At 41.6% G+C, this 17,240-nt stretch overlaps 1 protein-coding gene across 5 annotated transcripts in view; it reads right to left on the bottom strand.

Annotated features, from left to right (window-relative positions):
* The window catches only part of LOC114880398 (ankyrin repeat domain-containing protein 50), a 109,825-nt gene that overhangs the window by 2,549 nt on the left and 90,036 nt on the right, over window positions 1–17,240 (bottom strand). For 2 of the 5 annotated variants that reach the window (XM_046290114.1, XM_046290117.1), the window contains 12 exons: window positions 4,941–5,680; window positions 4,326–4,862; window positions 3,444–4,218; window positions 3,126–3,299; window positions 2,866–3,036; window positions 2,172–2,483; window positions 1,529–1,850; window positions 1,207–1,453; window positions 929–1,112; window positions 619–835; window positions 353–544; window positions 28–275 (listed from right to left, as the gene is read on the bottom strand). In XM_046290114.1, the coding sequence (XP_046146070.1) occupies window positions 28–275; window positions 353–544; window positions 619–835; window positions 929–1,112; window positions 1,207–1,453; window positions 1,529–1,850; window positions 2,172–2,483; window positions 2,866–3,036; window positions 3,126–3,299; window positions 3,444–4,218; window positions 4,326–4,862; window positions 4,941–5,266 (3,705 nt within the window). In that variant the 5' untranslated portion in view covers window positions 5,267–5,680. The remainder of the gene's footprint in view (window positions 1–27; window positions 276–352; window positions 545–618; window positions 836–928; window positions 1,113–1,206; window positions 1,454–1,528; window positions 1,851–2,171; window positions 2,484–2,865; window positions 3,037–3,125; window positions 3,300–3,443; window positions 4,219–4,325; window positions 4,863–4,940; window positions 5,681–17,240) is intronic. The other 3 variants (XM_046290118.1, XM_046290115.1, XM_046290116.1) reach the window with 2 other exon arrangements.

Below are 17,240 nucleotides of genomic sequence, written 5' to 3'. Positions count from 1 at the left end.
GCATTAAGAAACATCACTGTTACCTACTTTGATTACCTGATTCACCATCGAATTCTGATTGAATTTTCCTTGATCGCTCTTCGTGCTGCCCGTTAGATTGCTACTAGATTTACTGTTGCTAGAATTATTGCCGAGGGAAACGCAGCTTCGTCTCTTCGTGGAATCTGGCGATTCGGCTGGACTGTACTGTGTCGATAGAGGATTTAAAATTGCGGACGATGGTTTCGTTTCCGCTGTCGAGTTTGATGTTACCGAGGTAGCACTGCTACTACCACCTGCGATACAATATTACGTTGAAGGAACCTGAAAAGCTTGTTCTATCTACAATTTATGTACATTGAAACAAACGGACCTCCATTAATGCCGGGTCTCAGACTTCGTTGATTAGCCGAATGTTCCTCTAGTAGCCTGACGACAGTATCGTGGCCACTTTTGGCGGCCACTTTGATCGCATTACGACCACAGTGATCAGAATGACTAGGATCCGCACCGTGATTCAGAAGAGCTCGTACACAGTGTTCGTGACCTTCTTGTGCAGCAATACCTGAACCGTGTATGATTTTTCATTTATCCGCATAGTTTGACAAGGGTTGTACAAAATTTGAACGCGCGTTTTACCTAGAGCAGTTGCGCCTTGATTACAAGTATGATCAGGAGTAGCCCCGTGTTCCAGAAGCAATCTAACGATAGCAGCATGGCCTTGCCAGGCCGCTGAATGAAGAGGAGTTCTGTTCTCGTTGTCGCAGGCGTTCACACTGGCACCACCTTCGGTTAACAGTAGAGCAACCATCTCCACGTGTCCTTGCCAAGCACTCACGTGCAGAGGAGTTCTTCCCTGGAAGATAATGTAAAATTTGTGCGTTTCAAGACTTGTAACTCATAGAAATACCGAACTGAAAAGACATAAACTTATTAAAACTCTGCTTACTTCCGAATCTCTACTTTCCACGTCAGCGCGAGCGTGTTCCAACAGAAACCGTGCCATCGCCAGTCTGTTCTCCAAAGCAAGAATATATAGGGTGCTTCTACCATCAGCGTCTTTTGCGTTCACGTCTGCGTTGTGAGCCAACAGTACTCTGACAGTGTCGTAATGCCCTTCTAACGCCGCGACTCTACAATCATTTGTTTTCTTCGTAAGACATTTTGCAAATTGAAACAACGTTGTTACCTGTTGGTTAAAGTAGAACAACGATATGGTGAAATTACCTAAGAGCTGTTTTCCCATCGTGAGCATGTTGATCGATGGGTGCACCATGTTGTTCCAGCAATCTTTCGACCAGAGTAGCGTGACCCTCTTGCGCGGCAAGCATCAGAGCACCCTTTCCATCGTTATCAGTTTCGTCGATCTTAGCTCCAGCTTCCAGTAGAGCTTCGCAAACGTCGATGTGACCTTCGAACGCGGCGTAGTGCAACGGTGTCCAGCCAGAATTATCCCTGTGTTGTTCATCCAAACCTGTAAATCATTGAAACGATAAATGTATCAACCGTGCACAGAGAGTATTAAGTTACAATGGAAGACATCATGTACCTCTGTCTAACAATTGTTTTACTACGTCAGTGCCACCCTGTGCAGCGGCCACGCTCAAAACGGTTCTGCCCTCGTTATCGATGCTGTCAACGTAACATCCCCAGAATAACAGAAGAGCGACCACCGATCCGTGGCCCATGCTGGCGGCTGCCCACAAAGGTGTGCGTCCAGTGGCATCGCAATGGTCCACGTCTGCCTCGTATTCCAACAGCAACTCGCAGACGTCTCTGTGTCCTTCAAATGCAGCCACTAACAACGGAGTCATGCCATCTTTGTCTTGGTGATCAACAGCGGCACCCCTTTCTAACAGTATTGTAACAACCTGTGAGAAAAGATTAACATTCATTAATTCAATTGCAAGTACATTACAGGTTAGAGGAGATAATCTTGAAGCTTTCAAAGCACCGTTTGTCACCGATACAGTGTATTCTTCAACTCCTGATGAAGCTATAATTGATCTAAGCTCAGCTGGTTGCTCAAGGTCTCTATCTTACTTTTTAGATATGATCATTCTGGATGAAGAAGAGCGGAGAACAGAGTAGGAAGAAAGAAAGTGGATGTTAAGATAGGAAGGTAACTAACGAAGAGGCAGAGGAGAGTCAAGTTGTAAACGGAGACGCGTAAAGCTAGAAGCAAAACTAACTTTTGCATAACCATGATTGGAAGGAACACATAGAGCAGCTACACTGAGAGCAGTCCTTCCATCGCTATCAGCATGATCGATCTCCGCGCCGAAGTCTAGAAGGTGTTCGACAATCTCGCTGTGACCCATGTAGGCAGCAGCAATTAAGGCGGTTCTGCCCTCGTCATCCGTTCTGTTGACGTCGGCGCCGTGCTGCAGAAGTGCTTTAACGATGTCCTCGTGGCCACCCCACGCAGCTGCTCTGAGAGCGGTTCGTTGATCCCAGTCAGCGCAATCCACCAATGCTCCGTGCTCCAACAGCATTTCGACCACCTACGCGATTTTATTTTCGTATTTTATATTACCTCAGACTTGCAATTTCTGTTAACCTTTTCAATCTGACGCTTCACACGACCCGAGAATAATTTCGTTACATCAAATCTCTCAAAACTTGCTTGATACAGAGAATTTGTGTGTAGGGTCAGAAGGGTGAAATGGTAAAATATTAGAAGTTAAAGTGTTAGAATATTAAACGTTCGTACGTTTTAAGATTTACTTAAAGACTATCCAATGCCGATTCGTGATAAAATGTTCTTCTACTGGCATTCAAATATGGATTGAAGAAAAGTGGCATAAATTATCCATACATCAATTACAAGTATTCTTTAAGTAAATATTAAAGATGTACTTTGAAGAGTTTCTAAGGAATAATCACCTGAGTGTGTCCACCCCAAGCAGCAGCTCTAAGGGCTGTCCATCCATCGCAGTCAGCATGATCAGCGCAAGCTCCAGCAGCCAAGAGTACTCGGACCACGTCTGCGTAGCCATGTCTGGCAGCAAGATTCAAGGGTGTTTGACCATGACGATCGGTGGCTTCCAATTTTGCCTGAACATTTGATAAAACGACAGATGGTCTCGGTAAGAAACTACGTAAGATGTTAAGATGCTTTTCTTTTAAAGATTGCAAATGTTTACCTGAGGACACGTTGCTAAAGCTAGTTCCAATAGAGATGCATTACCGTCTGCAGCAAGCGTGTGCAGCACTGTACGCCCGCAAGAATCAGCTTGATTGATGTCTCCGCTTTCACCGAGTAGTTCTGTTAATGGCTCGCTAGGAGACTCATCCATAGGGCTCACATCTTGCGAGACCTTTTATAAGAAACAACGTAGTAATCGTTATATAAATTTCATCTGTAATCTTATCTATTGTCTTGGAATTTCATAGCCGTTATCAATCAACGATATATACGTTGCACGAGAGAGAGGTTACATCGTAAGAAGAGGAAGAATCACCTGACTAGAAGAAACAGCATCCTTATTTGTGTCGTCTTCGACGACCTTCTCGGATGGCTTGGCGCCTGCATCGATCAGTAGTTTCAGCAGCTTCGCTTCCTGCCTAGGCCAGAGGATGCATTCGGAGCTATCCAAGTAACATTCCTCGATAGGTGCTCCGCTGCCGATCATCCAGAGCACCTGGAGCGTGTGCACGTCTAAATTACAGTTGGTGGTCGCCACGCTGGTGATAGCTCTTTGGAGATGTTGTCCCAACACGCAGATCTCGTCGGGATTCAGATCTGGACCGCGAAGAGTGTAGTAAGCAGCCAGCATCGCGTGTCCTTCGACAGCCGAGCAGAGATATTTCTGCGTGCAGTGTTTCACGTCCAGCAACCATTCGGCGAAGCTATGATGGAACAGCATCAACGCTCCGGCACGGGATACCGAGATGACTCTTCGTAGAAGATGCAAACGTCGATTGAAATCCTCGATTGTGATACTGACGCAGGCTGTCTTGACGCATTTGTAGAGGATCTCCTGGGTGATCGGCAGTTTCGCGGCTAGGATCACGTTCAACAACGGCTGTACTTTGGCAAATTGCTTTCTGCTGAAGAGTCTTTGACACAGCCAGAGGTAGAGACCGTTCAGGGTGCCTGGTATCTCTCGAACCTCGCGTAGCACGATGAAGTTCTCGGCTACGCCGTCGAGAACCTTCTCCAGGTACAGGAAACAACCGTTGCTCTTGATGTGCAGCTGGTTTAGCATCTCGGCTGTGTCGCGCGAGATGTGCTGCCTGATAGGGGATAGAACCAAAACTTGTAAATACACTCATTTCTCCAGTAATACTTTACAAACATTCCATCGTACCAATTAAAGCTTAATTAATTTATTTACACTCACCTGAGCGCATCTTCTTGATCCAACCGCGCAAGAATGTATTGTTGAACGTCTCTCACAACCTGCGACTTTCTAAGATCGTCCAACGAGATCTTCCTGAAGCCGGTGAACATGCGGGAGATGGTTTTGCTCTGACGTCGAGCAGTACATACCAGCAACAGCCATTGAGGAAACAAGTGATGGTGATTAGCTAGCAGTTCGGCAATTGTTCTACTGACATTTTCGTTCTCCCTTCTGGAGTCTCTGGTGCCGGTTTGCGGAGGATTAAGCGTTTGACCTTCGTCGATCGAATCGACTAACAAGAATAAACAACTTTTCGGTGGCTCCACCTCTAACAGGGGTATCAGTAGAGCCTTTTTCAAAGCGTCATCGGGATCACGATCGAGAACGTCCGGTTGCAACGCGGCCTGTATATCCGGATCTGTCCTGAGTTTCTCGGCGTAGGCTTCGGCCACGGCTTCCCTCGAAGTTAGAGGTACCGTGGTGGTGGTGTTGGTGGTTGCGGCGGTACTGCTCGGAGTTGGCGAACTTGGAGAGGCTCTGCAAGAATACAATATTTTTCTTAATTAAAAAAAGTTACTAAATATTCCGATAAAGGAAAACAAACGAATCGCTAACCTATGAATACCATCGGAGCTAGCCTGTAGAAGCTGAGCAACCAAGGATCTGACGAATTGCGCAGGAGACAAGGATGCCTCGCTTCTAGCCTGACAGAAGTGCCTTGCGAGCAGCCTCCTGTTCAAGGACCTTTGATGTCTAGCATTGGCACCGCTCGATGGCCATGCTAATTCGGCGCAAAGAGCCGTCTTCCCACTTCCTGGACCACCAACGATCAGAGCACCGCAGGTCTTCGATGCCGGCCTCTGTTCCAAACAGTGGGACAGCTTGATGAACGCCCATTCACGGCAGAAGAACCGTTTCTTCTCTATCACCGGTGCAGCCATGTTCCCGTTCTTCTTCTTTCTATATTTCTTCAATCGTACAACTGAATCGTCTGTTTGTTCCTTTGATTTACCGTCATATTAAATAGAAGCATGTGCTTAGGGAGGATGAGGAGGCCGTCTATGGGTATAGGCAAAATCGTGTTCGGATGTGTAAAGCTTGACGATGTCCAAGGTTTTTCGTTGATCGACGATACAACGGCAAAAGTTGGATAGATTCGCGTTTACGCGGATATTAGCAGGCGGCTCGGGTCTAAATTGGCTTCGAGCTGGTGCGGCTACGATTGATCTCGGTGCAGACGGACGAGGGAAGATTGGTCGGAGCCCCAGGGGGCTCTGAGGATTCCTCGGCCTCCATTCAGCCTTCTCATAGCCTCGTTGCGAACGAGCACCGCGTCTCGTATCGCTGCATTCTAACTGCAACACCAAAAGCATACACCGTTTATTGCACTCCCCCGGGAGGTGTATCTAACGTGAAATCTGTATGCCTGAATTTTTCATATTTTTCTGGGTACCTCGTTTACATTGGAATTATTATTATTTTTTCTTTTCTTTTATTAAAATTCAAATTGGATTTCACATTGGAGAGAAGCTCGTTTATCTCTGAAACAGAGTTCATCGTGGCTAATGTTAACGCTAGTCGGATACAGTGCATTTAACACGGCACTTGGGGGCGAAAGAAAGGCAGAGAAACGGTGTGTCGCGACTAATGGAAAGCTTGAATTAGGTTTCCAAATTGCACGTTAAATGATCTGAAATTCGTATTAAACGGGCGTAATAATTGTCTGTTGGTGGGCGACAGGTGGGATGAAATTACGAGAGGGAATGCTCGAGTCGAGGGAAATACGCGGAAGGGTTAATGACAAACTAGTCCCACTAATGAGAAGGAGATACCTAGATCTCTCGTCGTCTGACTTTTCTAATTATTAGTACCGTGTTTCCACTTGCCGTCAGCTGGACTTCACCCGATTGTCAGGCGAAACAGAAACGTGCTTATCAAAATGTTTCCATAAACCATTTAGTAATTAGTAAATGAAAGAAAAAGGATAAAAAAACAAAGAAAAAATTATGGAATCTGGAATATCGTTGAAGATGGAATGGAACGACCGAGATTGGATCTGTTCAAAGTCCCCGAGGTCTTCTGTTCACTAGGAATTTAATGAACACGGTGCATCGGCTAGACAAGCTGGCCAAATACGGAAGCCACTGTTCGCTGTCAGTCTAAAATGGGTCAAGTCTGCCTTGACTTCGCTTCGTATGAATTTTAAACAGTGCACAGCTGGATAGCGATCTTCTGCGGCATTACTTGCCCGGTTTAGAGTAGCGCCAGTCATAGTTTCTCCTTTGTCGAACAGATGTTTCAATGCTAATCCTCTGCAATGTTAACGAGCCAATAGTTGATCACCGGCAATTCTTCGGTTTATGGTTAATTACCTGGACAGGTGGGATTCCAGTCATAGCGATGGCTTGGAAAGTGCTAGTACCATTTAATGATTGGAAGTGAAATTTCTGTTTAATTAAAATTTTGTTTCAACGAAGACGTATCAACGATGTCTCGATGAGAAAAAAATTGCAATTTAAGTAATTTGTTTAATAGGGTAGCTATTCCCTTGGAACTAAGACATTCGAATTCGTTATTTGCCGTTTAAAAGCGTCTGGGGAGACGCGTCTCGTCGGTATACGTTCGAGATTTCCACAATGATTTTAACGAAGCTCCGTGGAATCCTCGAATGGAGAGAGATCCTGTGCCGCGAAACGAAATTTCCCCGGATTCGCACGTTTTAATTGCTGTAAATCTGTCCCACGTCGGCCGTGAGAGGTCTGCGAAAACGTGAAAGTGCGTTTTCCCTTGCCACTCAGCCCCCGTGTCTCGGCTTTTCTCACGACGATCAATTGTTCCTCTTATTCCCTTCCCGGCATCGTTCAGAAATGCAATTAAAATGTAGCCGATCGTCGAGATTCGTTGACGACGATTTCAACTCGTGAGAAAAGAGGAACACACGAGAAAATGTATCATTTGCATTTTTAAATAATTACTAACGTTTCACTTTTTAATTTATAAAATTATAATATTTAATGATGAATTTTTGCGGTTAACAAGCTGGAATTTCTTCTTTTTTTTTCAAATTACTCGAGAAGACATTTCTAACACTCATCTTCCGAGCTGCTTGCAGCAACGCTCTTTCATTAAATGCTTATTCTAAGCTCTCTCTTCTCACTTCGCTCGCTGTATTTCCCTCTCGAGGTTACGTTGAATACCTCCAAGAACACTTGCCCCCTTATACATGCACTCGTAGCCACCGTTCTATTGTCGCTAATCCTTATTTCTAAATATTATAACGCGTTCCAAGCTGTGATTCACCCAGTGCAATTACGTGAATATTCGTTATCGTACCATCTGCGGACGAAATTACGCTCTGATTTAAAATATCTCTTCGTTTAGAATTTTCATTGAAATTTATATTCATAGCGATCAAAATCTCAAATTACCCTCGATCTAAACACTCGGAACAATTTATGATAATATACTGATCGATTAGTCAACGTCAAATTACGCTTGCAATTGGGAATTAAGATTTAATTAACCGTTTGTACGTCAGAGCGCATCAAAGCGTATCACGAATACACCAGTCGCTCATATGCGTATCTATTAGGGTTAAATATTAATTGCCTCCCTATAGATACCAAGGATCCGTCCGGAGGGTCGGCGACGCACGGTACTTGGACCCTGGTTCCTTTATTTTCACTGGAACTTGAATTTTTCGCCTTCAGTGCCATTAGACAGATAGAATTCGGACTTGAAACCTTTTCTACCAATAATTCATGATAATTAAAATTTCCGTAAAGTGCCGAAGAACCACGAAGATACAGAAAGAATCCGTTTATTATTTAACAAAACCCTGGTCCCGGAGCGTCGGGAGCAAGGACATGACAGTCATCTTGAAAACGTCGCCCGGTAATTTGCGTCGACTCCGTGTTACCTGACAAATTGCTTTAATTACGCGGCGGTCTAGTTAATTCCCGACTCGATTCACGCGGCGTTGGCGCGGAAGAAGAAGAAGAAGGAGGAAATAAAAGAGCGGGGACAAAAAAGAGCCTCCAGGATAATTATGAATAGTTGTAAAGCGAAGGTGCACACGTTTGTTCCTCGATTTCTATGGGCATCGACGTTTTGAGAGTCGGGTCACCTAATTACTACAAGGCTGGAGGTTCGAGCGTTTCACGCTTCGTTTGCTGCTTGTCTCGCACGAGTGTTGGACATTGTTCTCTTGCACCGGCTGGTACATTGCGTTCCCGGTTAATGTAATATGCTGTTAATTACCAGGCTAGTCGATGAATTCTGTCGAGGTTCTGTGTTATTTCTTTTTTCTTTTTTCGATGAGCACCTATTGATCGGTGACAGTAGTTGGTTCCAGGTTTAATCATGAACAGTTTCTCTTTCTTTTTTCTTTTTTTTTTTCTATGACATAGTCAATGGAACTATTGAATGGAGCTCAATTAGTCGTACGTTAATCCTTTCGATTTTATAGATTTTTCATCAATAATTCATAGGTATGTAATTAAAATTCTTACATCGCTTAGAATGAATAACGGTAAAAGTTGCAGATTCAAAGGCAGACGAAACAAAACGGGAAAATAGAGTTGGATGGTTAATAGAGCTAGGATGAAATGGAAGAAGATGACGGGGGAATGAGGAGAGATATTTCGAACAATGAGGATCAAAGACTGTACGCGGTGAAGGAAATCGAGTCGAAGTTACACTGGCGGAATGACAATGCTCGTTCCACTTTGAATTCGCTGGTTAATAAAGCGGTGCATTCACCTGCCGGAGGTGGTAAGACCAATGGGGAACGCGCAAATTGAGACGTCTCACCTGAATGGGAAACACGGGGCCAGGCTAGCAGGCCTCGACGCTATTATCACTCGATGAGAGTCAATTTTACACTGGACTGACGGCAATTCAATTTCACAGTGGATTTGTCTTCCCGATTTACCTGAGAAACGTGTTTAGAAATTGTCATCTGGAGGAACACGTCGAAGAAAATTAATACATTATTAAATAAACGAAATTTTAACCTTTGAAAATAATTTTCGTTTGATTCATTCATTTTTATATAATCGATCCTAGAAAAATGGAACCTGAAATATTTTTTTTTTTAGAAAACTTTAACTTCCATCGATCAAATCCGTCGACCAGTCGTCGCAATTAAGCCCCGTCGAAAAATTATTCCGCTGTCATAACTCTTGATCCACTTCTCTTCTCTGTGAATCAAAAACAACCAAAAAAAAAAAAAATGGTAGTTAACCAGTCTAACTGGATTCGATGATGAAAACGAAGAGGCATTGTATTCAATTGTCAGGACCTCTTTCCCACTGTAGGGCTGCAATCAGTCTAATACCTCGAAACCCGTTAATTAAATCCTCTTCTTTTATTTCTTTTTTTTTCCTACCCTCGTCTGGACGTTTGTTTGGCCACGATTTACCATGGCTGAGCAGATTAGACTCGAGAATGGTAAATCCTGACCAACGATGCACATTATGGAAATTTTTATTTTTCATAACCCTTCTTCATCGACCAACCACGAATTCCAACGCGGTGGAATTCCACTGAATTCCGTCCTTTTCAACCCCCTAGTAACGTGTTTTTAATTAAACGATAACTTGATGGTACTTCGTTGCTAATGAAACAATCCCTCGCCATGAGATTGAAATACTAATTTATTAGTATTAAAATTGTAAATGTAGCTGAATATTTTCGAAAATGAAACGTTTAACCCTTTCGCAAGCAATGCTTCGAAAATATATCTCAATAAATAATCATTTGAAATTTTCTACGGCTCATTTATTTTCTTCTTTAACCGTCACTTACATCATTAACCATTTCAACTCAATTGATTAATTAGCAAACACGTATCCGAGTGACGCGTGAACGGTCGCGCTTCTCGTCGTTAATTAATTATCGCGCTCGATTCAGCGCTGCCAGGTAAATCACGGCCGGTATTAATTATAATTGGAAATGAAACGATAATGGTCTGAGGGAATCCTTACGTCTCTATCGATGCTAGAACGTGTTATACGGAGAAATATGTTGCTTCTGTCGTCGATCGATCGCGAACCACCCTGATAAACCGGGAGGCCAGCTAAATAAATAGCCCTATTATCCCTTTCGATTTTATCGTCGTCTATTGTAATAACAATAACCAGGGTGATTATTAAACGAATAACGACGGAAATATGCAAGCTGTTTAATGATTCTCGTTGGATATTCAATTGCGGAGGTAGGCAATTTTCGTGAATAATGTTATTGCAACGCGACTGGAGCTAGCGTTCTCCAATTCATGCAATTATAACAATGAAATAGTTAAATAATAGTGTTACTTTGTGGGGGTTGTGGATTTAATTTAATTGATTAATACTAGAAATAGACTTGTCGAGTTAAAAGAAAATATAAAAAAAATTCATTAGTACTAAAGAATTAAAAAGGGGTGTAATGGAAATAAATAATTACGTTACCATAGTTAATTAAAAGATGGAGAAGGAAGAATAATTTTGAATATCATTAAAATTTTACCGTTATCAATATTCTTTAACACTCTAATTATCATATCATGACTATTGATGTATTGCTTTTTTTTTTCAAATAAAAAACATTCTAAAAATACTTTTAACGTTAGGTGCAAAGATTAAAGCTGACTAAGAGTCTGTGGTTGAGCTGGATCAATGATACACAATTCAACGGACGAAATCCTGCATCGTATAGGTTCGCTGAAAGCTGCCTCTGAAATATTTATAAGCTGTACAGGCTCGTAAATTACGGTGGATTTTTGAGGGAGGGCTTTCTCCACCACCAACGCCATGTTCGGCAGTTTAATTTTTCATGGGGCGAGCACGACGAAGGACAGAGGCGAGTGTCCGCTAACTAAACGCGTGATTAGAATCTTGCGGAGATTTCGACCGGCTATTTTCGTTGCCTTTTACTTTTCTGCACGTTGAACGAAAGATACGAAGAAAATATGAAAAAAGAATTGCTCGACCCACTTCTTCGCCGAAATGTTTGGATTAATTTTAACCCTGGCGTTAATTGCGATCTGAAAATTCGTATCTTTTTGCAGAAATTCTTCTGATACTCCGGAATGTCCGCAGAGATGTTTCAATTTCCAATACTAATCGAGTCGAATAGCACATGGTCCGATTATGGCATCGTGTACGAGCTGGCTGACCCAAGAACGATGTCCCGACCCGACTGAAACCAGGTCGTTGCTCAATCAACCAAATACGGCCAGCCATGAACGCATTAGCCGATCCTGTATCTACTATTTTATCGAATAACAGAGAGAAAATATTCACGGGACACGAAAGTGTTTCGATACGTTCGAATAAAGTACGGATATGTTTATGGTAATTGGTTAGATCGTTAATGAGAATTGATACGCGACGAACAAATAGTCAGATTCGATCGTTTCGCCGACTGGTTTACGTGTCATCTTTAAAATATGATCAGGATTTATACGATTCGTTTAACGCGTCTACATTTGTCTTTCGGAACACGTGCAGTATCTCATCTTGTACAGGGGTCAAACAAACGGAATGCGCCGAGTTAACTAAGCTCCAGATACGTTTCATCCTTTTCATTGCATTAACAGTAGGCTGTTTATATATTTTTAAAAAAAATTCTAAATAAATTAGGATATTTTAAATTGCAAAAGTCGTAAAAATGTGAAATTAACGATGTGGGTCACCGATGAGCCCAATAACCGCAAACCTGCTAAGCATTGTCCAATTTAAAGCGAAATTTTAAACTGCTAATGAATCGCGTTTCGTAAGTGGAGCAAGTATTTCTCACGCAAAATGCTCGACTTTCTTTCTCATCATTGTTTCCACAACTCACTCTGTTGTTTATTTAATCATGATTGTTCTCACGAAATAAGTGCGCCTAGCAACGAGAATGCTCCATTTTATTTGAAAGGACATGCATGTATTTGCATTACAATCTCGGTTCATATTTAAGTTCATATAAAATTTAGGGTTCCCTAGATTTCCAAGTTCACTTGAAAATTCCCTGTATTCGAAAGTGTCTCTCATGATTCACCTCATGATAAGGAGGTGAACGATCCTTTCGAATCTATTTCGAACTAATTATCTAATTAATATTAATGTAATCGATGGGTAATTCGGTAACTAACGAAGAGCAGGCAAACACATTCAACGACCGAATTCAGCGGGTATCTTTAATTGCTTCAGCAGAATTTCTCCGTGGTTTCCAAACGGTTCCCAGCAATATACATGCTAATTAGATTACTATTAATTACCCTTTTCGCCTTCTTTTTCGTTGAAACTGCGCCACGAACGAACGTCCACCCACTCGACGGTCATAAATTCGTTTATCGCGTTGCAGACCAACTTTTTTCCTTCCTTTTTTATCCAGCAAGACGATTAACGCTGTTATTACCGCGGAGAGGACATTACAATTATGCAGGATCTCGTTCGGATGAGGAAAAAAGCACTAGAATTTATTCTTCTTAACGCGAAGTTATAGCAGGAAAATTTTTTTTTTTGTTTTTTCGTTGCGAAAAATCGGTTGGCAGTTTATGAGTGGCCGTTTCAACGGGAAAATAAATCAAGAGATTGATGGTGCAACGCGAACGCGTTGGAAGGATAAGAGAACTAATGAAATTTGCGAAAACTAGCCGGCAGGAAAAGTAGCAGAAAGTAACGAGGGAACTTTTAAGTTTCGTTCATTCAACTTTTTCAATTTTCGAGTAGAGTGCAGAACTGTGTCCGATGTATCGTCCCTCAGACTGTTCAAGTAAGTAGATATGCCTCGAAGAACTTTTTACCGGAGCGAAACGAGGTTTTTTGTTTCCCAAAACTTCAAACTTTTGTGCAATATATTCATATTCCGTTTGTATATTATGTTTCAGTCAATACGTATATTAACCTATCAACAGTTAACGCGTGGGAGAATATTTTAAAACGTTCGACTTGGAATCGCTTTTGAAGTTAGAAGACTATCTAGGGTTCCCTAGCATTCTAGGAATTTTTAACGATTTATGAAACATTTTAGATAATAGAAATTTAGTTTGACGCGTGTTAGGATGAAAAGAGTGAATCGACGGACAGAGGGATGAACATCGATACAGTATCGTTGCGAGTATGTAAAACTAATAACTCAACAGTGGCAGAGAAACGACGAAATAGATTTATCACATTCGCGAAACGGATCGGATTCACAGAGAGTCGGGTGCTTTATCATTTATTATTGGAATCTCTGTCGCCTGTAACGGCGTCCCTCGTCAAAAGCAGCACCAGCACTACGGATACTTTATTCAGCAAGTTGACTCGCATTAAAGCTGAAAGTCTACTTTGCTTCTTTATTAAGGCTATCCTCGCCGTGTCTCCTTTTTCATTCTTATCTCTCTTTTTCTCGGCTCGTGAAATCGCTTATTGAAATTTCCTCGTGGAATTTTCACACGTCCGAGCGTCATCGACACTGAAAATAATTTTTCGTCATTTTAATATGTACAATTTTCTCGGTAATTTCGATCGTTGAAATACTTGCCCCCGTTCCTGATCTCGTTTGGTCAACAAACGAGTGGAAACGCGGAACGATTACGTCAGTTAATTATTCGGCTGTCAAGAGCAACGTGACTTAATGAGACATCATTCGTGTAATTACCAAAGTTGTGTGATAACGACCGAGCGAAATTGCTAGGAATTTAGATCGACCGCGAGACGTCAAAGGGGCACTTGGATTTTTGCACAAGCTCCCTGATTAATTGCCAATTATTTCTCTAATTACGACCACTTCTATCCTGCCTCCTATGTATTTTTTCCTATTTCGTATCCGCTGATTCCAGGTAATTGGAAAACTTATGCTCCAACTGCTCGTGCGTTTTTCCTCCTTAATGTTATAATAGAGAACGATTTACCACCAAATACGGACGAACTGTTGTAAAATTAACGCAATTATCCAAAATTGGAACGATCGAGGCAATTATTTCGTTCGAATTTGTTTTTTAAATTTCAAGAATTCCGTCAAGTTCAAATGAAATCAAATAGAAGGTCAATAAAAACAAGCGGAATTGTATAAATCCGGGACAATTTGATCGATAAACCATCCCGTTGACCTATAACTCGGCCGAGTGTTCTTTTAAAGAAAAGAAACCGAGTCTTTGAGGGCAAAGAAAATCCTCGATACAAAAGCTCTCTGTAATTGAATAGAGGCTAACCCAACCATAGCGGAAGCAATCTCTACAAAAGCTCATCTACAGCAATAACCTCGAATATCGAGCAAAAGTATTTGTCAACCTTCTTATCGGATAAGTAGTATCCGCGAAGGAATGAAATCTTATTTTATTATCGGATAAAATCGATGTTAAGCAAAATTTCTTTACACCTCTCGTTAATCCAACACGCTGTACCAAATGGTGGCTGAATTTCTTAAAAATTTCAATCCGGGTAGACATTCAACTCTGTTAATTTTCTTTCATTCTATTTTCGCCGATGAGCTTAGAAGTTCAAGGGAGAAGAAAATAGAAATTCGCTGATCGTTCGGCGGTCTTTCTAGCTGGTAACCAGAACCGGAACACCCTCGAACACCACTATTTCCGATACAGCTGTGTCACCGTAGATTAACGATTCAGCTTGGCGACACGTGCATGACCTATCGGCTTCCGGCGACGCTGACTCTGTGTCAGAACGCCACCCCTATTCACGGACGCGTTCTTAATTAATTTCACAAGTAGTGATCTCGAAAGCGTCGCGAATTCTTGACGATAGTGGTGCATCGATAAGGGTGGTCCTCTTCTTTCTTTATCCCTGGTCGATGAGCCCAGAACGAGCTATGTCTTTAACCCTTCGCGAGTAAAGGGTTTTAAATTCACAATTTTTAGTGTTTCCCTTGATATTGATTTTCTAACAGAATAACAAATTCATTTTCATTTCACTATGATTCATCTTTTAAATCAGACGATTATAAAGAAAGCAACTTATCATTTATTATCTCTGATTACTTATCTTCGTTCTGAGAATAGCAGAAATCACGCGAACCGTTCGTGCGATGCGTTCAAATGCATATCAGTAAGATTTCCTTAATTTACCGTTCTGGAATATCAAAAGACATTTTTCACGGAGCTGAATGTTTAATCAAGTATTCGGGAGACATCTGGGTGATGAACGAGGTCAGAAGTAATCGTGATTTTAAAAAGGATTAATATTTTCTACAGAAAGAGAATCTTGGAATTTGAATCTATTATCATATTTCGCGCTGCACTGAAGCGCGGGAAAATATTTAAATTTAAAAAATAGTACGATCATACAAATTGAATTGCAGGACAGAATAAACGATCGCATTCGAAAGCATCTATTAATCACGAGATTTCACTGCGTTTTCTTTGACAATGAAAAGCGTTTTTCCAAAGTAGGTACATCGATTGCTGCTGGTTGCGACTGGGGAATAAGAGTCGACCAATTTCCTCGGTTATCTCGGCACCCAGACCGATAATTATCCCTTTTTTCTTCTTCTCGCGAGACAGAGAGACGAAGGGGCGGAGATTCTGGATAAGAGGGAGAGACGGGAAGTAATGTTTGGTCAGATGGGGTTCGACTCTTGCCAAGCTTCTAGGCCGCATTGCAGATGCACGTGCAACCTCTATACGGATTTTCAATTTCATTTACTTTGTTTTCGCCAACTATCTGCGGTCTAACTCGTTCGTAAACTGAAAGCTTGTTACAAGACAATCCTCCAAAAGCAGCAGATATTTTTTCATTAAAATTCGTGGATAAAATTGTAAGATACTTAAAAAATTTCAGAAGCGTTAAATGGTTTAAAAATATTTTTCTATAGAAGAAAATTGAACGATATTTCATTGAATTCGAATAGTAACGAGTAGAAACTTGAAGTAAAAGTTTCCTCGAAGCATGTATTTTAGGAAAAAGCAAGGTGCAAATGACGCGAATAGAAAGGAGCTACCATTATTGTACTCCGTCGAGAGTTTCACAGTAATTTTCTCCTTTCAGATAATTTATTTACAGTATCCTTGCTTTCTTTGCCAGATATTTCAGGATTTGCCGATAGCCAACCGTGTAAACTGTGATTCACTTTGCGTACATACTGTGAAACCTCGTCATTTTCCTCGAGAGTAACCATTATAAATTATACGCGAGCACCGTTCACCTGTCGTGATTCATGTTCTCAGAAAAACATCTGTCTTATTCTTTATCCTAGATTTCTCGTCTTAATCTTTCATGCAAACGTGTAAATCTTCTTTCTACAATTTGTGTAAGTAGCAGGAATGAAACTGTACGATTTTCCTGTCTATCTTCCAGATAAGATAGTTCCACGACTGCGAACAAATTTCTTGATCGACCTTTTAATTTTCAACTGCACAAGCCTCTCATTCACTCAGTCAACCAAATGACTCACTGCTTTCGAGATACGTATTAGTTAATGATGCTGCTTCTCGCCTCGTACTTCTCTATGCAACGCGATGCAGTTGCAGAAAACTGCATCGGTATCGCTTCCTCCCAGTACCGATTTTTTACAATTTCTAATCTAATGATATTTCAATTCGCCGTCGTATAATTCACTAGTAAATCTCGGCAACCGACTATAATCGTCCTTAATAATAGCGAAAGGGTTAAATATTCGATAATCAATCTGACGTGTTCCCGGCAACTTCCGTCAAGTAATAATCCCACGTTTACGAGGTGGTCTAAACACAACGGAACGTCGAGTACGCATAGCTACGATGATGGGAGAAGGAATAACTCATTAGCTTTGTAACGTGTAGAACACGATAAAGCCGCAAGCTGTACCAGCCTGAATTATACGGCGAATTACATTATAATACAGGATGACAGAGATTCCACCGAGCGAGAGGATCGCTTACACCAGGGCTACATATACATCAGCGGGAGCCTTGAAAAAGTTTTCGCATAATTTTCCTATAAACTCGAATGTTTCCGTGGCTCTTGC

The sequence above is a fragment of the Osmia bicornis genome, chromosome 2 (assembly GCF_907164935.1).
Source record: "Osmia bicornis bicornis chromosome 2, iOsmBic2.1, whole genome shotgun sequence".
NCBI lineage: Eukaryota > Metazoa > Arthropoda > Insecta > Hymenoptera > Megachilidae > Osmia > Osmia bicornis.
This window is presented reverse-complemented; position numbering and strand designations above follow the sequence as displayed.